This window comes from Polypterus senegalus, chromosome 11 (genome assembly GCF_016835505.1).
Source record: "Polypterus senegalus isolate Bchr_013 chromosome 11, ASM1683550v1, whole genome shotgun sequence".
NCBI classification, from domain to species: Eukaryota; Metazoa; Chordata; class Cladistia; order Polypteriformes; family Polypteridae; genus Polypterus; species Polypterus senegalus.
This window is the reverse complement of record NC_053164.1, coordinates 42,136,584-42,159,783: the sequence shown is the minus strand read 5'-3', so window position 1 is coordinate 42,159,783 and position 23,200 is coordinate 42,136,584. Positions and strand designations below refer to the sequence as shown.

The window sequence follows — 23,200 nt, the reverse complement described above, 5'->3', positions numbered from 1 at the left end:
CCTATCAAGACTTTTTAACAACATGTGCTGTTTTTGCATTTCAGTGGCAGATCTTGGGCATATAAACCTTTTGAACTTTATGATCGCATGCATACAAGTTGATCTGGATTGACTATTGTAGAAATATCTTTACTTGTGGGGCATTATATCTGTTGCATCCTCTTTCCACAAGGCCATACGCGTCTGGTGCTTTTCACTATTAAAATATCTACTGAAGTCTTTACAGTTGTCTATGGCATGTTTCCAGCAATTCACTATGTAAGCCAAATCTCTCCCCCTGATTATCTCCACAGAAAGTGGTAAGTGACGCCCCACTACTGAATATTTCAGCCACTTTTTTTTATACCAACAAGATGAAAAAGAATGAAATTGGTCTTTCTGTAACTGATGCTTAGAAAAACCTGGGAGCCGTCGTCATTTGCAGATTTGCCAGTTACAGCAGCAGAAATTTAGGGAAATCAGTATTAAAGCTGTCCAGAGCTGGTCATTGTCAGTACTCATTTTGACATTTGAGATTAGTTGGGCTCTACTGATACAATCAGATTTTGGAATAACTTTACTCTTTTTGCTTAGCCTACATCTTCGTGGTGCTAGATGGTTGACATAAAGTATCCCACTAACTACAGTGATGCACCATTTTTTATTTGACTTAATGGTAACATCACAAATAACAAAACACTAAAATTGAATAAACTCCCCTTAATGTAAAGGGATGTGGTTCTTAACATGTGAATATATATTTGAAGGTATGAGAAATATTTAATTTCCTTGCTTAATCTTTCATTTTCCTTATATTTTAATCTTTTGGGTGGTGCATTGCTGCAATGGTAGCACTGCTTCCTTGAAGTAAAGAGACCAGGGTGCTTGTCCTGGGTCCTCTCTTCGTAGATTTTGAAATGTTCTACATGTGTCTGCATAGGTTTTCTTCAGTTTCCTCCCAGAGCTCAAAGACATGCAGGTTAGGCTGACTGGCCGGCCGGCCTGCAATGGACTCACACCCTGTCCAGGTATTGTTCTTGCCTTGAGCTTGTGATTAGGCGGGTTTAAAAAAAAAATTGAAATGTATTAGTCCTATGTTTTTCTTTTTCTGGACTAAATTTTGTAATGTGATTTGTAATATTGATATCTATATGATAGACTGGGGTCATGCCTAGGTTTGATTCTTACCGATATCGCCAAAATAGAAATACACCCCCCCCACAACAAATTGGATTAGGTGGATTTTAGAATATGATGTTAAGGAATAATAACCTCTGTGAAAGGTGCTATATACTGTACTTCAAATTTTCATTTCTTAAACATGACTTATATTTACATTTTACACTTGTTTAATTCAATGCTGACCTGAATTTGACTCCACACATCATACTCCGGGCGGCACGGTGGCGCAGCGAGTAGCACTGCTGCCTTGCAGTTAGGAGACCGAGGTCCTCCCTGCGTGGAGTTTGCATGTTCTCCCCGTGTCTGTATGGGTTTCCTCCCACAGTCCAAAGACATGCAGGTTAGATGCATTGGCGATCCTAAATTGTCCCTAGTGCTTGGTGTGTGTGTGCGTGTGTGGGTGTGTGTGGTGCCCTGCCCAGGGTTTGTTTCCTGTCTTGCGCCCTGTGTTGGCTGGGATTGGCTCCAGCAGACCCCCGTGACCCTGTAGTTAGGATATGGTGGTTTGGATAATGGATGGATGGACATCATAATCCTTATGTTCACAGCAATTACTCTGCAATACCCTAATGATTGAATCAACTCATTGGTTTTCTTATTCAAAATGGCTCCAACTCTCATTCAACCCTTTATTTTTGAGTTTCTCAAGCCATTCTTGTATTTAGCTTTGATTTTCACATCTTTCATTTTGGACCATGGCAATTTAGTCTGCACTTGGTTTTGGATTTGCTTTGTTCTTCCATGCACTAGCCTGTTCTTTTCTTCCACATTGTTATAGTTCAACTACAATATGCAGGTTCCCTGATTCTTGCTTGATGACTGCATAGTTTAATGATATTTTTTCACCTAAATATAGCACTTTGTTTGTTCAACATTTCAACATAAAAAAGCACCAGCACTACTTGGGAAAAGTTATTCCTTTTAAGGTGACATAGAAAAAACATCCAATGCTGAATTTATTTAATAAAAGCAGTTTGTTTTCATCCCAGTTCAGACTGTGAGTAATAGTTATGCCAAGAAATGTAAGTGATTGCACCCTAGTCACAGGGGAGTCTCCTGAATCTACAAGCAAGTCTTTTTTAGACATAACAAATCCAAATGCTAATCTCATTAAGTTATTTCTTATAGACATTCATTTTCTTAACAGGAGGTAAAAATGGTACCTGTGTAACTAGAGTTATTTTTTATATTTATAGCACAAATGTAATGCCTCAGCTAATGCCTTTGTATATTGTTTGCTGGCAAACTGCATTAATACTAGGTGCTCAGTTTGCTTCCCTATATTTTCTTAATAAAGTGATAATAACATTAATGCTCTCAAACAAAAATGATCAAAACCAGGACAAATGCTTATTCATTTGATTAGCTTTACCTGCCTTATTATCACAACTTAGTTCTTTAGATTTAGACTGGCATGATATAACAAAAGGAAGGAGAAAGTAAGAGATGTTGAACCCCTTGAAACTTTGACACAGTCTTTAAAGTTTTAACTGAAAGCACTTTAATTCAACTATTAATTACACAAAACAGGATAGAAATTATCAGTCAATATATAAATCAGAATAGGGCTTTACCTATTCAAGAAAAGAAACAATGGAAAAGCAAATTTGCGTATTTTAAATCAACCTACAAGGAACCAAAAAATGTTTCCAAAAATCAAACCCAGACACTGAATCACAAAGTAAACTCCTCCAAAAAGGAGAAAATTCACATATCAAAAGACAAATCTTTAACGATAAATGTCTCAATAGTAAAATTTTTTACTTTACTCTGTAATTAATATATCAAGCAAAAGTGGTAAGACCCCAGAATGAAGATCAAAGAGTCCTCAATTAAGGCAGCCCTAATAGAAGCACATTTTTGTGGTTTGGGGGCTTTGCCCTCCAGAACTTCACATATGAAATGCAAAAAGTAGGAACAATAATTAATCATTACAAATTAAAGAAAAAAAGAGGACCTTTAAAAACAAGTAGAACAATTAGAGATAAACAACTGCATTTCAACAACGCAATGCCTTCTGATTCAGACAAACAACACAAGAAAAGTAGCCACACATTAAAAATGCAAGCAGTGTAGTCTTGACAGGCAACATATCTCTGATAATGAGTTATTAGACTGCTTCTGCTTTGTAATAAAAGATCAATGAATTGTAAAGATGGTACGGTGGCACAGTGGGCAGCGCTGCTGCCTTGCAGTAAGGAGACCTGAGTTCACTTCCCGGGTCCTCCCTGCGTGGAGTTTGCATGTTCTTCCCGTGTCTGTGTGGGTTTCCTCCCACAGTCCAAAAACATGCAGGTTAGGTGCATTGGCAATTCTAAATTGTCCCTAGTGTGTGCCCTGTGGTGGGCTGGCGCCCTGCCTGGGGTCTGTTCCTGCCTTGTGCCCTGTGCCGGCTGAGATTGGCTCTAGCAGACCCCTGTGACCCTGTGTTAGGATACAGCGGGTTGGATAATGACTGACTGAATTGCAAAGACTCTGACCATCTAGGCAGAGAGGTGTAACTGTGACAATTTCAGCAGTTATGTGTTACTCTTCAGTCCATGCATTACTTATTTCTGGTTCTCAAGAAGAGGGGAAGCAGGTGAAAACAGTCTAGTCTATCATAAAACATGGTCACTATCAAATCTACACTTACTTGTAATGGGCATGGCCAGTCTAGAATTGATATTTCACCTTAAAAAAATATATAACAACAAGATGAGTATGCATACTCTAACATAGTGGCCAGACTTGACATCGAAACAAGTGCCTGAAGCTGTGAGCTGTATGTTAACTGGGACTGCCCTCATATTCTTATTATTACATATCAATCAATCAACATTTATTTATATAGCACATATTCATACAAAAAAAATGTAGCTCAAAGTGCTTTGCAAAATGAATAGAAAAATAGAAGACACAAGAAAAAATAAACATAAGTCAACATTAATTAACATAGAATAAGAGAAACATACTAGTTTTAAATTTATATGTGAAATTTCCTCCAACAGTCCACACTTTCAGAAAGTCTCATGGTCATTCAGAGGCCAAGGAGGTAGTTAGGAGTTATCTGTTAGGCACTAAATTAGTTCAGGTAATTATTAAAACAGAGCAGCTTTCACACAGTAAATGATCAAATACAAGTCTCAGAGTTACCCTGGAGTAGTAGATAGCTCAAAGTCACAGAGGTGGTCAAAGGCAAATCTCAAAGTCACAAAGAGGGCCACATAATCAAAAACAGCTAAAAACATTACATTCACACCGTGTAAGACAGCAATTCACAGCCTTACGAAAAGAAAGTATCAGAGTTAAGGACTAATAAGTTTTAAAGTAAGGATCAGCATCTACCAAGGCATACAGGATACACTTTCAGAACGTTAAGTGATCAAAGGTAAGCATCCGAATCAAGTGCGCAGTGTTTCCTCTGGTGTAGGATGGTGTCATCAGAGGTCCAAGACAAGGTTCAGAATGGTGGAGGCATCAAATGCAAGACAGTAAGTCAGTCAAAGAATCAATGAAAAGGTGCAAGGTCCAACAAGGATAAAAGGCATGATTTGGGAATCACCAAAAGTTAAATTACAAGGTCTGAAGGTTGCACAGCAAGTTAGATGATTTCTGGTTTCAAACAACTTTCTTTAAGGGAGAGAAGGCAGTGAAGTAACTTGGCTGTCAATCTCATACTTAATGTTTTAAGGATTTTAAGTCTATGAAGACTTCATGTCTATCAGATTCAGAGCCTTCAGATGACCGTGCCAGTGTCCAGTTTATGACACATTGTGTTTTCATTACAGACTCCTTTGTTTCATCCAAACTAGATTCTCCCCTTTGCGAGCCTTCCTGCTGTTGCAAATCAAACATCTTCAAGTGACAAATAGCAGAAACGTTATCTGGACAAGTTTAAGTTTGTATTTGGTTTAATGACAAGACATTTTGTGATTGGATCAATTAACACTTCTACTTGATTTAAAAGGCACCCAAACAGTTATAAAGAGCGTACAAGAAAGCAAAAAGGGAAAGAAACATGGAGCAGAGACTTGCCTTCCTGGTCCAGCCCTGATTAAACTGTCCTATCTGGCGAACTGTGCTCTGTATGAGAGGGATGTTTACAAAATACTCATTAAGGGAAAGAGAATTAGACAGATAACAACAGTCTCACTTGCAGTCTCACACACACACACACACACACACACCCCAAGGCGTGGGGATCTGGTGTACAGCTTCCCATTCACTAGATAAGGCTGGGGATGCTACAAGACTGAAGGGAGAGGCATCAATGTCACATCGCGTCAAGCGCTAAGCCACTTCTAAATCTGTCGGCTCAGTTGACACTAGCTCTGCTCTCTCTCTCTCTTGAAGTTATAAAACGGCCCCTTGCTGGAAGCCTATCACCAGTCGCCCTCCATTCGCCAGAGTGACCACACTCACTGCTTGCCTCAAGTGTAAGGACAAATGCCAGCGGACTGTGCCAGGAGGATGATCACCACTCTTCTTTGTATCTGTATGGCCCTCTCTCTGCTGATTCACATTGGGAGATGCAGCCCAATCATGGCACCTGATGACCCCCATCCTGGAGTGGGGGATGATGGCCTTCCTTTATTTAATGATCCCTTGATGGAGCAAGACAGTGGTCTGGACTTTCAAAGCCTTATAAGAAGCCAGTTCTTGAAGACTTTCAATCTTTCTGACATTCCTCATCCTGAAGGGGGTAAGGTGGATCCTCCTGAGTATATGCTGGAGCTCTATAATAAATTTGCTAATGACCGGACCTCAATGCCATCTGCCAACATTGTGAGGAGCTTCAAAAATGAGGGTAGGTGTTGGAAAGCGGAGGGATGACTTTGCTAAGCAAGTTGTCTGCTGCCCTATCTCTTATGTTACACTAATACTGAACTCACACTTTGCACTTGTAAACTGATTTAGCATACTTGGGTTTGAATCACAAACTCAGTCACCTGCTGTATGGAGTTAGCATGCTTCCCTGTGTCTATGTGGAATTTTCTCAAGGTACTCATCCCACATTCCAAAGATGTGCAAGTCTGGTTAAATGGTGACTTTATATATTTGGCCCCACGTGGGTATGTACGCATGAAGAACCTTGTCAATGGGACAACCTTACATTCCGGGTTGTGCCTGATGCTTCAGGTCTAGGCTCTGGACCCACATGTCTCTAAATTATATTAAGTGGGTTCAAGAAGGTCAAGCTTTGCTCAGTATAGTACCAGCCAATATCATGTTTGTTGTGGGCATGCGTATGCGAGGTAGGAAGAGCATTATTAAAAGTAGTTGAAATATGTGTAACTGTTTGTTTTACATTCTGTGTCAATTGCTTTGGCAACTTCTTTGTGACACTGGTTACAATGCATGGTGTTGTCAAGATAAAAGCTGACATTTAAATGGATGATACATACTCAAAATCAAACCAAATTCTAGCATCTTGCTGGCTTAGCAGACGCTAACACATTTGTTTTAGGGAAGATTCAGAATTTGCATTTTGCCACAAATATTTTTCTATTTTATGTTCAGTGCTTTATGTCATTTGTACTTTCAAACCCACATAATTGCTTCTTTAACTATTTCACACAAGCACCAGTACATGATACCATAAGCCAACACATGTACATCATGAACTTGCCGCAAGTATGTATTTTTGGCCACCACCCTGTCTAGTGACAATATTATTACACATTTTATCTTATGGCTCCAACCTTTCTAAACTATGAATGTGACATTTGGCTGCATTTTAGATCAGATTACAATTTACAGTATTTTGGCTTTTGAGCCTTTAGATGTATGATGTGTGTAATTTAAGCTGAAAGATATTACATGAAATTAAGGCTGGACAGACTAGAAAGCAAACAATGTATAGTTTATTATACCATATATCACATCTTTTGTTTGGAAGTAACAAGTTACCACTAGCACCCTGTTTCCAATGTGAACACTAGCCACTTGGGTGACTTGTTAATGATAACTTCAACCTGAAAAGTGTATATTATAGTCAAACTCCTGGACCACTTAGCCACATCATCTGGCACTACATTAATTCCACATTTCACCTACAATTTTAGATATTTTATTCATAAAGCAAGATGCCTGTAGATGGTACCATCAAAATATATTTTCTTTTTTGGGGAGCTAAAACAACATTTTGGCAACAACACATTTTTCATCATGAACATGACATTATTTGATTAACCTATCTCTTAAGATACTTCATCAAAGAAAAGGCAAATTTTGTTGTAAGTTGGTCTGATTCTGTCACACAGCGGTTATGAAGTGAATAGTACAAGTCATCTAGAATCAATGACAGAAATCTTTGAGAAAATGTCTTAATATACAAAAGAAACGTGTGTAGCCTGAAACAGAGTAACCTTCCATAGTTTATTATCAGACCTATGTGCTGTTTAGTTGCCATGCACAAGTCTGTATGCCAGCAGTACAGAAGATGCAGACACTGAAACAACACTGTTGAGTTTTTGAATGTACTGGAAAGAACAAACTCAACAAACTGACTAAACATAAATGCATCACTGATTATCAGTATATGCTACCCATATTTCAAATTTCAAGCCTCTCATTTGAACCTAAGACTGTATTGTCACTTGCTTTTCAATTATACCACCTGGCCCTGTAAAACTTTAATTTTGTTGGTGTTTTTAGCTGAGGCCAGTATAAAGCATTCACATGATTCACTTTCTCCTTCCTATGGCTCTTTGCTTGATTTACACGTAATGGATGAGTTTCTTTTATCACATTTAGCAAATACATCCTTTAAATCCACCCTCAAAACTGCTCTGAACAGTATGTTACTTTTGATAATGTGTCTGTGCCACTGTTTTGAAAATCTTTCCATTTTTACTTACCATGTACAGCCTCCATGTGTCCATCCCTTTATTTAAGTATTTATTTATCTCAAGTGGCGTTTGCTTTCTGAACAAGATCCGTATTATTTTGTTTGGAACACTTTCAGGGCAACCATGAAGCACAATAAATAACCTTCAAATATACGGAAGCTATAGTATACACAAGGCGATAAAACATGACATACTCTGATGCTTATAACATCCTTTATTCCTCTTCTGCATGCAAGAAATGACAGAGTTATATCCAGACCCCCAAGAACCACTCTACATACTACTAGCAGAAAGTAAAATCTCTTTGAAAAGAGAAAAGTCCAGGATAGACCGGATAGAGATGGAAGGTTTGCTTCCTGCTCAGATAAGTTTCTTTAGTTGATTGAGATTAATTTTATTGTTTCTCATTGAATATCAAAAACTTTGCCATACTGATCAGCCCAGTAAAGTATAGTGGGTGTAAATTTGACTTTGAAACTTTTTCACTGGCTAAATATATATATATTTATTTACAGACATACTATGGTATTAAGACTTGCATCTTTCCATTGTTCTCCACATCCATATTTTACAATACAATACAATACAGTTTATTTTTGTATAGCCCAAAATCACACAGGAAGTGCCGCAATGGGCTTTAACAGGCCCTGCCTTTTGACAGCCCCCCAGCCTTGACTCTCTGAGAAGACAAGGAAAAACTCCCAATAAAAACCTTGTAGGGAAAAATGGAAGAAACCTCGGGAAAGGCAGTTCAAAGAGAGACCCCTTTCCAGGTAGGTTGGGCGTGCAGTGGGTGTCAAAGGTAGGGGGTCAATACAATACAATATACAGAACAGAACAATTCCTTAAGACAGCATAATAATAAAAATTTTAGAAGTACGGTTTAACAGTAGAAGATATGACATAACTAGGTTTGGATATTTTTAGAGTCCTGAAAACCTCTAACCTGCTTTTTCATGCTTATTTAACATTCACCTATTAGTGAATTTTCAAACTCTATGTTTCGTGATATTCATCTTGATTTTATGATTACACTCTAATAATATCCCTGTTTTATAACAGTTCTGGTCATTTTCAATTGGGTCTTAACATTACTTAAACACTTTGCATTGAAAAGATTATGCAAATTTACTGCGCTTTAACAAGATACCACACCTCTTTCTTTTTTCCTGAATCCACTGTGACGTTAATCTAAATTCCCAATGTTAGTACTCCTAACATGGCGTCAGAGAGTGGCACATGTTCCATGCTGATAAGCACATGCAAATAAAACTTTTGCTTCTTCTTATTGTTCTCCATGTCCTTGCCAGTAAGCCAGCACCTGTGTGTTTCAAAGTCCTTATTCAACTAATCCTTTTGAAAAATACGGATTCCTTTGTAGCTCACTTTTAGTTCTCCCTCCACCACTTGTGGAAGCACATTTTAGATACAATTTATAAATGCTTGTTCTTCTGGAAGAATGCAATAAGGCCCGGACATTTTTTAACTGTGCATATTCCATTACTGAATTCATTATTCTTTGCATATTTGATTAAGCGTCCCCTATGTCAATCACAAGCAATGGACGGCGTGATTTGTCGTCCTGTTTATTTTGAGTTCTAATGGAGGGAGGTGCTGCCTTTCTTAATGCGATCATCTGAAGGAGTGGCTTAAGTCTGTCTAGCTAACATAAGAACTGAAACTGATTGAGAGAATCAGTAGCAATATACTTTACCCTTCCAGATGAACAATTCCTGTTCATACAGATGCACCATTCATTTTTTTTCAGTTCTTAAACAAAGAGAGCAGCATTGCTTTAACTTTTCTCTTATTTTTAGGAGCAACATACATTAACTTTTTGAACATGCTTATTGAAGTCCAGGATCACAAAGAGCTAGAGGCTGTCATGACAGAATCGGGAGCAGGGCAAGATCCCACCATAGATGGGGCGCAAGTCTATTACACATCAATCCACACTCACACACATTTGATTCACCAGTCCACCAAACATGCCAATCTTTAGAAAGTGACAGAAAACAAAAGTATGCAAAGAAATACAAGAAGGATGGGGAGAAAAAACATCAGACACTGGAATCAGACCAGCACTGTAACTACTAAATACCAAAAAAAGGACTTAAACATTTTATTTGCATTTTCAAGACACACTGAATGAGACCGGAATTCTAGCCCATTTATGGTGCAGATCTGTAGCACGTTCTTCTGATTTGGTGTAAAAGCTGTTTCTTCACTCAGAAATTTCAACATGGCACCCTACAGCTAATGTATTAATGACTCTTGTTCAGAAAGTGGATGGCACTTGGTTGTTTCACAATAATTAAGATTAGGTATATAAGTTGGTTTCACATTTCTGTTATCATTTTAGCCCTAAAATAGTGATTCAACATCAGGAACCTATTTTATTGACCTTAAGGTTAGTGTTTGGGCGAGGGGAAGGCCGTCTCAAGTGGCGTTTGCTTTCTGAACAAGATCCGTATTATTTTTTTTTGGAACACTTTCAGGGCAACCATGAAGCACAAAAAATAACCTTCAAATATACGGAAGCTATAGTATACACAAGGCGATTAAACATGACATACTCTGATGCTTATAACTTCCTTTATTCCTCTTCTGCATGCAAGAAATGTCAGAGTTATATCCAGACCCCCAAGAACCACTCTACATACTACTAGCAGAAAGTAAAATCTCTTTGAAAAGAGAAAAGTCCAGGATAGACCGGATAGAGATGGAAGGTTTGCTTCCTGCTCAGATAAGTTTTTTAGTTGATTGAGATTAATTTTATCTGTTTCTCGTTGAATATCAAAAACTTTGCCATACTGGTCAGCCCAGTAAAGTACAGTGGGTGTAAATTTGACTTTGAAACTTTTTCACTGGCCAAAGTTTATGACCTTAGCCACTTCCTGTTTGCTTTAGTTAAACTTTTGTTATTGTTGGCATTTTTCTGCATCAATGAAAATTTGGAAGGAAGTGGCTTTAGGCCACTGGCTGTCTGAAGTGCAATCAGCAAGGTGGAACTATCAGTTTCAAAGGCCGGCACGCACTGAGGCCAGTGAAAATGGTAAATCTTGTCACAGCCAGTTTGCTTAAATTCAGAATACTGATTCAGGGCTCTCTCTGCAGCTACACACTATTGGGGGTCCTGAATTCATCAATGTGAATGTCTAAAAGTGATGCCAACATGTACATTCCACATGTGCGGTTATTCCTGAAAGCTATTAATGAACAGTGAAGAGATCCCGTGTAAAAAGTGATCAAACTGAATCTTGGAATGAGAGAATGCATGAGTGTGTCCTTTGATGAGCTGAATGGAGATTCTGTGTCTGTCCACATGGACCTTCAATGTGCACTTGCGCAATGGTGAGGAGGAGAGCCTTTTGCTGTCTTTGTTTATATCTGCCATAACTATACTGTCATTCATTAAGCATACACTGCCAATCATTCTGATTGAAATTAAGATTGTCACACTTTATAGAAAGATGAAATGTGAGAAGATATGACTGGCAATCTAAACATCTGTCTTACGCTGAGTGGATTGAGAGGCAAATTGTAAAATATTCAGATAAGCTGCATGAATAGGCTAATAGTCCATACATAAACCATGGTGGACAGACATTAAACAGTAACCTCCTATACACCTAGCTACAGTAAACATGAAATTGTGATGGCACTGTTGTTAACTGACTAGATAATTCTTTACACTGAGAATACATGGACTGGCACTTTGTCTTGGGGTGTGGATTCCTGCTTTGTGCTCAGTTCTGCTGGCTTCTATGACCCTGAACTCAATTAACCCGATTTAAAAAAAGGGAGGCTGAATGCAGAAGGGAAAGTATGGTGGCGCAGTGGTGGCGCTGCTGCCTCGCAGTTAGGAGACCCGGGTTCGCTTCCCGAGTCCTCCCTGCGTCGAGTTTGCATGTTCTCCCTGTGTCTGCGTGGGTTTCCTCCCACATTCCAAAGACATGCAGGTTAGGTGGATTGGCGATTCTAACTTGGCCCTGGTGTGTGCTTGGTGTGTTTGTGTGTGTCCTGTGGTGGTTTGGCACCCTGCCCAGGATTGGTTCCTACCTTGTGCCCTGTGTTGGCTGGGATTGGCTCCAGCAGACCCCTGTGACCCTGTGTTCGGATTCAGCGGGTTAGCAAATGGATGGATGGATGAATGCAGAAGACACACTTTCATTAAAGTGAAAGTGCAAGAAAGACTGCTGTCAAACAGAAAGTACTCCTTATATTATTCATAAAAAATGTTAAAGGAGGTGGCACGGTGGCACAGTGGTAGCGCTGCTGCCTCGCAGTTAGAAGACTCGAGATTGCTTCTCGGGTCCTCCCTGCGTGGAGTTTGCATGTTCTCCCCGTGTCTCCGTAGGTTTCCTCCCACAGTCCGAAGACGTGCAAGTTAGGTGCATTGGCGATCCTAAATTGTCCCTAGTGTGTGTTTGGTGTGTGGGTGTGTGCTCTGAGGTGGGCTGGCACCCTGCCCGGGGTTTGTTTCCTGCCTTGCACCCTGTGTTGGCTGGGATTGACTCCAGCAGACCCCTGTGACCCTGTAGTTAGGAAATAGCGGGTTGGATAAAGGATGGATGGATGTTAAAGGAGAACTTGTAGCTCTAGATGTTTAGAGCATACATTTCTTCCTAAAAGTCGCTATACTATCAAGATTACACTTGAAGAAATATTAACTGTACTTTATGTATTCTTACAAGTGACAAGTCCATTTCTCTGATGGAGAACTGTGCACATTTTAATGACCTGCTGACAGGAGCTTAATTTTACAAACTGACAGGCTAGAGTCTATGGTGTTCATGGCTTGATGTGGATACTCCAAGCTTCCTATTAAATGAATACATACACCCCTCTGGGATGAGACAGTGTTCACTTAAACACAAAATAACAATTATCTGGTTTGCTCCCGTTCTGTAATGAAGTACAGAACCTTGAACAAAGAATATTGCAGTAATAACTCAAGAGCTAAAAGTCAAAATCCATTCAGCAGTGCTTGAATGGGCACCAAATTTCATTTAACAATGAAAAAAAGGCAAATAAAGTACTAAACAAATCACTTTTGTGCTGAACAATCACAATTAACCAGTTCTGCCAGAATGCAGAACTCTGGACTCTGTGAAGTGTGAAGAAACATTGTTAAATATTATGCTGCCCTAATAAATTTTGTTTAAGTAGGTATCATGGGCAGTGGAGTGGCTGTAACAACTGATTAAAATTAAACTCCTGTTTCTCTTTTCTAGGAAATATTTTATTCTTGCAGCTCCTTTATTTTCTTATCACATGTGAATAAGACTTTTGGACCACAGGTGATTCCAAGTATAACCAAAGTGAACAAATGAAGTGACAGCAATAAGTCTATTCATTAAAAATTTTGTCACAGTTTAGCTTAGGTACCATGATGTACAGTAAACTTCCCGTGATACTACAGGGCAACTAAGCTCTAAATGAAGTGTAAAGCAAGATGAAACACTGCTACAGCAAGGAAATGTCTCATTTATTGAAACGGTTATGGTCTACACAAATTGAAATTATTGGGTGACCAGTAACAGCGCACTGCATGATAACGCCCAGTGAATACACTTTACTTGAGCATTCCTAGTTTTCATCCTCTTTCTCTGTACGTTTACCATTTGTTTGCTCAGAGGTTGATGCGCTTGCTGCTTCCTGAGCAGCTCTTCTTTTCTCTACCCAAGCGGCCAACTTCTTCTCTTCTTTCGTCTGCATCTTTTCATGTTAAAACTGATTAAGTCTGTGTTTGTGTTGCAATTACATTTTCTTTTATTTTTCACTTAAGCTGGCACTTAAGTCTTCAATCTGCCTCAAGAATGATTTAAGATATGAAGAGGTAGGGGAAGTGACGACGAAGGTGGTAGGGGTGAGAACGGCGCCCGTACATATGGGCCGCCCTGCTGGTCGCTGCAGAGAATTAATTCTTCAATAAAATAAAAATACAAAGAGAAATAACCTTGTAGGTCAATCATCACCCAGAAACCAGATAGCAGACGTCACATAGTATATGTGTACCAAATTTCAGGTCAATAGGTCATACGGTTTGTGAGTTCCAGGTGATTTAAAATCCTGGAAAACAAACGGACAGCCACGGTAGCGTATTATATAAGAAGATTATACCATTGCGTACTCTCATTATTCCAGTGAGTTTAATGTGGAGTGAACTACATATCTGCATTCTGTAGATTAAAGTACCATTTCTAACCTAAAACTAAAGATGACAGCACTGTCTTAGAAAGAGAGAATAGGCACCATACGGGCATGGAGCAAACCAGATAGGTTCTTTACATTCAGAAAACCCAGAGGTAAACTTATTGCCTGAGGAGTTTACAGGAAAAAAAAATCACCTCAAGCATGGAAATACCTAAAATTAAATCCTAGAGAGACTATTAATACTATAAAGCCTCCTTCCAGAAGCACACCAGCTGGAAGACAGCAGAAAGGTCATAATAGGGCAGAGAATTTATAGTTTGAGAAGTAAGAAAACTTGGGACTGTAAGCACAGACAAGTCAGGATGTTGCGTTGGTGTAGTAACATGACCTTATAGGGCTGATAAACAGTTTTTTGTTTGCCTCTACTCTTTTTGTAATAAAAATACACTGTGTGCACAATTATTAGGCAAGTTGTATTTTTGAGGATTAATTTTAATATGGAACAAACACAGTGCTATCAGTCAATCCAAAATGTTAATAAACCTGAAACCTGAATGTTTCACAACGGAAATGTGAGTGTGAACATCATCAGGGGAATACATATGTGCACAATTATTAGGCAACTATTAGTGTGCAGATTTATTATGCAACTAAAGGAAAAATGAAAATTTTCCCATCTCACTTGTTTATTTTCATCTGTTATAGTGAGAATAATAAAACAAACACCTCAAAATTTACAAATAAACATCTCTGACATTTAAAAAAATAAATCAATCAATCAATGACCAATATAGCCACCCTTCTTTCCAATAACAGTCATAAGCCTTTCCATTCATGGAGTCTGTCAGTTTCTTGATCTGTTGACGATCAGCTTTTTGTGGAGCAGTGACTACAGCCTCCCAGACACTCTTCAGAGAGGTGTATTGTTTTTCTCCCCCGTAAATCTAGCGTTTAAGAAGTGCCCACAAGTTCTCGATAGGGTTTAGGTCAGATGAGGAAGGGGCCATGTCATTATTCCTTCATCTTTAAGGCCTTTACTGGCTGGCTACGCAGTGGAGAACTTCGATGCAAGTGATGGAGCATTGGCCTGCATAAAAATCATGGTCTTTTTCCTGTATCACTGTTTGAAGAAAGTGTCTTCGAAAAACTGGCAGTAGGTTTGGGAGTTGATTTTGAGTTCATCTTCAATGCAAAAGGTCCAACTAGCTCATCTTTAAAAATACCAGCTCATACCAGTACCCCACCTCCACGTTGGAGTGGAGCTCTGTGCCCATTACTGATCCACAGGTCCATCCATCTGGTCCATCAAGAGTCACTCTCATCTCATCGGTCCATAAAACCTTTGAAAAAATCTGTCTTCAGATATTTCTTGGCCCAGTTTTGACGTTTCAACTTATGTTTCTTGTTCAGTGGTGGTTGGGTTTCAGCCCTCCTTACCTTGGCCATGTCTTTGAGCACTGAACACCTTGTACTTCTGGGCACTCCAGGTAGGTTGCAGCTCTGGAATATGAAAGTACTGGAGGATAATGGGTTCCTGGTAGCTTCACGTTTGATTCTTCTCAAATCTTTGGCAGCTAATTTGCGTCTTTTGTTCTCAACACGTTTCTTGCGACCCTGTTGACTATTTGCAACAAAATGTTTGATGGTTCTGTGATCACACACCAATATCTTAGCAATTCCAAAAGTGCTGCATCCCTCTGAAAGACTTTTACAATTTTTGACTTTTCAGAGTCAGTTAAATCTCTTTTTTGGCCCATTTTGCCTGAGGAAAACTAGCTGCCTAATAATTCTGCACACCTTGATATAGGGTGTTGATCTCCTTAGGCCACACCCTCCCTCATTACACAAATACACATCACCTGACGTGCTTAAATCCAATAAGCATTCAAGTTAATACAGCTTGGAGTTGGAATATACGCATTAAAAATGATGATATGGTCAAAATACTCACTTGCCTAATAATTGTGCACACAGTGTACTACTTGGCATGGTAACACAATAACACAGCTAGTCTCTGCCTGGATGGAGTTTACACATTCGAACTGTGTATGTATCTGGTTATTCAAAATTTGTTCCATGAGGGTGCATCCCTGAATATGAATATGCTGCTGTCCTACCCAGAGTAAGTTTCTGGCATAGGGGTAGACTCTGGTTGCCTATGACCCTAAATTAGGGTGAGTGTAATTGAGAATGTCACATTAAATTAAAATACTACTGATGCCACAGAGATCATGAGATGTTTCATGTAGGTGGCAACTATAATAAAAAATACTTATGTTTAACCATATTAGTGCCATAAATGACAACCATTTAGGAACTTAAATCTAAAAAATCCTGTTATGGCTATGTAGCCATACTTTTTAGTAAGGCAAAGCTACAATGCAGCCATGTTGTAAAGTAATTAGGACATACATTTATTATAATTAGGACAGGCAAAAGTAAATAAATAAATCATTCTAAAACTTTTGCCTTTGATATTCCTTTGCCTAGTTTGTTGTTGATTGTCTGTAGGACGTTGCTAAGAACTTTCATATTGTCCGAATTATTTTCTCATTATCATGAAAAAAACAAAACAAACACTATACACACAAAGGTTTATGAAATAATTAGGTAGCCCTTGCAATAGACAACTGCTTCCAGATCATGTGCAGAGACTCTGGACAAACTGGATGGATAATGTCTCTCAGCTGGCTTAGCTGTGCTTGACAGGAGGTCAAAACCATAGAAGCCTGGACTGATTGCTACAATCCTGTCTCTCACAGAAAAAAAAAAATCTAGGAAAACAGATTACCACTCTAGCCCATAAACAATGGTAGCAGGGCTAACTAATACACATATGGGGTCTGCAGCAATTCTTAACAAACCTGACCATGTCTCTGTTTTCTAAACAGGGCATCTATTTATATTTTTCATTTCTTTTTCAGATATGTCTTTGCACCGCATGGATGCTGATGGAATACGCAAACATTCACTCCTCTTCAACTTATCCATTCCACATCATGAGAAGATCACCATGGCAGAGCTGCGTCTCTACACATTGGTGGAGCGAGACCGGCGCATGTATGAGGGTGTGGACAGAAAAGTGACAATTTATGAGGTGATGGATAACAGCAGTGAGATTGACATGGTGGCAGAAGAGAGGGGGGAGGAAAAAGGCGGGGGACATACCCAGTTGACAGAACTAGCCTCACGGCAGGTCTACAGTACAGACAGCGGTTGGGAGGCCTTTGATCTGACCAATGCCGTACACCGATGGCGCAAGTCTGATTATACCACGCACCGGCTAGAGGTACACATCGAGAGTGTTGATATGCTGGAGGAAGAATTCCGTAGAGGGAACCTGGACATTGACATCAATCCAGATGCCAAACATGATCCACTGCTGATTGTTTTTTCAGATGATCAGAGCAAAGATAAACGAGGAGAGAAAAAGGCTACGGACGACATGGTGGAACAGGACAAGTTGCTAGAGTTTGGAGACATCACTTTTGATCTCAATGACCTGGATAATGGCCAAAATGAGGGACCAAATGACAGCTCTTTGCTGCACATGGGGTCTAACCTGATATATGACTCTTCCTCCAGGATACGGAGAAATGCCAAAGGTAACTTCTGCAAGAAGATTCCTCTTTATGTAGACTTCAAGGACATTGGCTGGGATTCATGGATCATTGCACCTCCAGGCTATGAGGCATATGAGTGCAAAGGCATCTGCAGCTACCCATTTGCAGGACACATCCCGCACACAAATCACGCTACAGTACAAACTTTGTTACACATAAGCAATCCGCTACGAGTTGCCAGAGCCTGTTGTGTTCCCACCAAACTGAATCCAATGTCGATCCTATACCTGGATAATGGTGGCATTGTCACTTACAAATATAAGTACGACGATATGATTGTGGCTGAGTGTGGCTGCAGATAGGGACTGGAACACAGAGTGAGTTCACCTTTAGATGATGTGGAAAATCTATTTAATTATTCTGTCTGTAAATGTGTACATTTTGTACTTCATATTTAAAAATAAGATTATTTAAAAATTGTGTGTACAGTATGAATATGATATAATTTGTGAATAGGTTGTGCATCATTCAGTCTTTAATGGTTCATTGTTCAAGATATCAAAAAGGGAGAGCCACATTTAGTTACATTGTCAAATCAGCATGCTAGCTGAATTTTCTGGTTGAAAATGGTCCACATGGCAACTGTTGAAAAACCACGGAAAAAGCTTTATTATTCTTGAAATTATGCAAACGTATGACCAGCTGTCTCAAAAAGACTGTGACATAGGTTTTGATGGGCAGAACGCTGCACGATTTGGACTCAAGAATGGTATCTATGTAATTCAAAGAGCTGAATCGGAAAAAATGGAATGACACCCAAAGGTTTCTTCAGGCAACACAACTGCACCAACATTTTGGGCAATTCAAGGCAGGAATTGTGCACTTAAGAACTGCCAAGAAGATAACTCAAATAGTTCACTTTAAATTAGCCAGGATTTCTGGTGATTTTATTTTTGTTAATGGACTTATTTTCAGTTAAATAATTGCCTGGACAATAAAAGTGGTGCATCTATGAAGTACATATGAAGAAGCCAAGTGGTGTAACTATGAAGTCTTGGTTTTGTGACGGCACTAACTGAACTCTGAAGTTAGCCCACTAAAAGATAGCAACCTGTGTGTAATAAGAAAAAGTAAAAGCTCCGACAACATTATTTCAAGTACTACCCCTGCTTCGATAGCTGCATTTCAGTATATCTAAGCAGCGGCTATTTTCTTCTACTTGCTGAATTTCCAGGCTAGCCTAGCAAGCAGATTAGAACACTGAAGTAGACGACAGCAATGACTGCAGCTTCTTAGGATTTAAAATCCAGAGGTCCCACACTCAAAATGCAAATGGCAGAGTATGCTAAAGGCAGAAAGGGCTGTCCCCTGTCCGCTTATCTGTATAGGCCAAAATAAGGCGTCACTGCCCTTGACAAGCTGTTCTTGTGCATCACATGCCCCTGGCTATGCCACACCATCTCCAAGTCCTGAGTGATAACAAGGTGTTGGGGTTTAGAAACACTAGACCCGTCAATCTATTGTCGCCCAGCTGCCGAGCTGTCAAATTCTTGGGTTTAATGGTGCTGACGAGCTCCTGGGTCAGCTTCATTATACCTCGTTTCCACTTTTATGGCAAAGATCTCCCTTATCAGAAGGGAAAGTGATAAGCAAAGACGATGTTTAAAGAGCCTGACCCCTTGTCTCACTCATTCTATAGACACTTAATGGATTTTTTCCAAGATGCTTTCACGCACATTCTTTCAGTCCTCTTCATTGCTGGGATATTTATTAATTTATTTTATTGATTAGCTTGCTGCTACAGCTTTTTCTACATTATGATAAACAAGGTTTCCTTTCAAATGATCACTACTGTTTAAAGAAAAAGATGAATAAATTTGAACATTTGAATAAAACGTAGAATATGACAATAAGAGCTAGGAAAGGTGGTACATGAGACAGACGCATTGATTATAAGGTATTTACCCTTCCATCTCTTGCCATCCATTATCCTGTCAAGTTCAGGAATTTAGGAGGCTGGAATAAGACACCATTCTGGCAGCACTAAACACAAGGCAGGAACCAGCACTGACTCAGTCCCAGTCCTTCTCAGGACACGTTCATGTATTAGCTCTGGATATAAAACGTGAAACAGATCAGTGGAAAGGCCAAATACAGTATCTGAGTTTCTCAAAGAGGGTTTTTGATACTAAGAACCATTCCTGCTGCCTCATAGGTTTGTAGGATCTGACGTCTAACTGACTTTGTTATGGTGTTTGATTTTTCAGCTTTGAAAGTGAGTAGGAGTAACACATTGGAAGATGACGCTGAAAAAGGGCATCAAGCCAACATGGAGAGGGCAGCTGAGAGCTTGTGTAGCAAAGAGCTCATAGTGTTTAGTCAGCTAATAGCTGTTTTTGCTGAACCCTTATGGATTAAATTTAGAATTAATTCTGTTGGTTTGGTAAAAGCTGTTAGTATATGGCTAGATTTCTTCAGCTATTCTTCTTCAGCTGCAGTGATTTTGCAGTATCTAGATTATTTTTTCCTTAGATAGATAGATAGATAGATAGATACTTTATTAATCCCAAGGGGAAATTCACTTAATGGGGGTTTTAACTACAGAATGTTGTTAAAAATAATTGTTTCTCTCTTTTCAACACTCCCTACTTGTACATTTCAGTCATTCAATAAATAAAAAGAGGCATGCAAGAATGAAGGCATTGTTAACAACTAAAATGAGATTTAGACTGAGGGAATGCTGACTTTTCTCTGTGCTGTTCATATTTATTTAATTTTCAGTGTGATTGTACCTCCCACCATACAAAGAGCCCTGGACAGTGGGAGATACAGTAATTATATTGACAGTCACACCGATGCACTGTAGTATTTTTGGTCAGTTACAGCCTAACGTCGTCCTTGAGTACTGTCATTAGTAACTCTACCATTAGCTGCTCTTAATTAATGGAGGCTCTGAACCCAGCTTTTCCATATCTTCACATCAATCTGAGAAAAAACATCTTCAAACCTTCACCTTTATTTTTACATTTTTATCAGTGTAACAAATGTTACCACATCGTGATTTTGATGTTTCCTGTCAGTTTTCTATCAGCACAGGCTGAAGCTTCTGTTTACTTGTAATTCTTAATCTGATTACATTGAAGGGCCTCTATGGTTGGACTTTTTATTTCTCTGCTTAAACTGATGGCTACTATAACCCTTCAGTTTACAAGCAGAGCTTTGTAATATGATAAAAAGATGTGGCATATCAACTCCAGCATATTAAAGAAATAAAGAAAGAGGCTAGCTTTCAAGTTAGACAATCTACTTAAATATTTCTTCCAGCCAACCATAACACTGAAACAGAAACTCCAACTGAAGTTCTCAGGTTACTGACTAGTAATAATTTTCTAAATCCTCTACAAATTACACTATAATGCAAAACCATATTTTTATTGACACCTTCTCCCAGATTTATGTATAAATATTTTCAAATTTTGATATTAAGTCCCAATTGATTTTCTACAGTATGACCTAGTGAATTATTATTCTCAGAAATATGAGGCCTATAATAAGTGACCCAATGCACTGAGCAGATTTTCCACATGGTTTTAAGCTGCATTGAGGATACCAAGTCTCATTGCCCGCAGTTACTATGCCTTCCTAGGCTGCACAGAACTTATGAAAGGGGTTTTATTCAAATGGGTTTTATTTACTGAATAAGCATTTTTTTCTTTTGACCCCAGAAACACTTTGCATGACATAGCATCACAGACAGCACTTGTGCACTGAAACAACTAAATTCATATAGAATTGTGTTAGAGCTGACATTGTGCCACAGTCTCACTTCCAACAAGTTTGTCTGCAGTTTTGTTTATACACGCATCATGGCTGCTGTTTGTGTAATACACCATATGGATTGAAGTTTGTTTTAAATGCTGTAAATAATGGTTTGTAAAAATTACTGTAATTTAGAAGAATGTTCTATATTGTATATAAAAATAAATATTCAAAATATGAAATCCATGTATTTATGTGTGTTATTAGAGGTGTTGAATCTGGCATACATTGAGTTAAAAACCAAAATGCCCTCGAAGTTGCATAGACTTTGGCAAACAGTAGCACTGAACAAGAAAAGGCAGTTATTAAAAAGGGACAGTTAGACACATCGGTGGGTGGATAGAATTATGAATGCAAGTTAATAAAAAATATGATATAGTACAAATGTTAACAATTACTTTGGGTATATATGAAATACACTCAAGTTTCATATGTCTAATATTCTATGAATAGGGTTCTTAATGGGAAATACTCCTTACTTAGTAAAAACTTGCATGGACAGCAGATAGCATGATGGCACAGAGCTGAATGGTGTGGTCTCACGATGTACAGTCTTGTGTTAAACTCCTGTGCCCGGTTGCTGCCTTTGTCATGTTTGCACATTCTTCTCTTGTCGGTATGCATGCGTGTACACCAGTCCCTCATTCAAAATACGATAGTAAAGGTCCACTTTTGACCTGCCTTTTAACCTATGTGCATGTGAATGAGTCTGTTGATGAAATGATAACCTTTTGTAAATCTGGCTTCTGCTTGGTGCTGCAGGTATTGACCTTGACCCTCCATAAGCATTCATTTGTTTGGGGATTTACTGTATGTTATATATGGTAAATACAGCACCACGTTAGGAATCTGGGTTAATTTCCTGGCCTAGTCACAGTGTTTGAATTTTGCATTCTCTCCCTGTGTCTTAATGTAGATGTTTTTCAAATATTGTGAGTCTAAACTTCAATTAAATGACTAGAGAGTCTGCTCAACACTCCCATGACCTTTAGTGTGAAGGTAGGCTTCCTGGACTCCATACTGTATATAATGCCTTTAACTTTAATTTCCATGTGACCTTAAATACATGATACTCTGTTATACTACAGTGGTGTGAAAAACTGTTTGCCCCCTTCCTGATTTCTTATTCTTTTGCATGTTTGTCACACAAAATGTTTCTGATCATCAAACACATTTAACCATTAGTCAAATATAACACAAGTAAACACAATAAGCAGTTTTTAAATGATGGTTTTTATTATTTAGGGAGAAAACAAAAATCCAAACCTACATGGCCCTGTGTGAAAAAGTAATTGCCCCCTGAAGCTAATAACTGGTTGGGCCACCCTTAGCAGCAATAACTGCAATCAAGCGTTTGTGATAACTTGCAATGAGTCTTTTACAGCGCTCTGGAGGAATTTTGGCCCACTCATCTTTGCAGAATTGTTGTAATTCAGCTTTATTTGAGGGTTTTCTAGCATGAACCGCCTTTTTAAGGTCATGCCATAGCATCTCAATTGGATTCAGGTCAGGACTTTGACTAGGCCACTCCAAAGTCTTCATTTTGTTTTTCTTCAGCCATTCAGAGGTGGATTTGCTGGTGTGTTTTGGCTCATTGTCCTGTTGCAGCACCCAAGATCGCTTCAGCTTGAGTTGACGAACAGATGGCCGGACATTCTCCTTCAG

The 23,200-nt window shown here is 38.9% G+C and overlaps 1 protein-coding gene across 1 annotated transcript; it reads left to right on the top strand.

Annotated features, from left to right (window-relative positions):
* Positions 1-5,396: 5,396 nt before the first annotated feature.
* Positions 5,397-21,133, top strand: bmp10 (bone morphogenetic protein 10). Its single transcript, XM_039768464.1, has 2 exons — positions 5,397-5,950; positions 17,078-21,133. Exons 1-2 carry the CDS (start codon positions 5,590-5,592, stop codon positions 18,076-18,078), a joined length of 1,362 nt encoding a protein of 453 aa, XP_039624398.1. The 5' UTR covers positions 5,397-5,589; the 3' UTR covers positions 18,079-21,133.
* Positions 21,134-23,200: the final 2,067 nt, after the last annotated feature.

Bases quoted from the DNA above. Each gene is read 5' to 3' on its own strand.
- bmp10 (XM_039768464.1), top strand. From the start codon at position 5,590: ATGCCAGCGGACTGTGCCAGGAGGATGATCACCACTCTTCTTTGTATC. The intron at 5,951-17,077 runs GTAGGTGTTGGA...TTTCTTTTTCAG, and splicing joins GAGGAGCTTCAAAAATGAGG to ATATGTCTTTGCACCGCATG.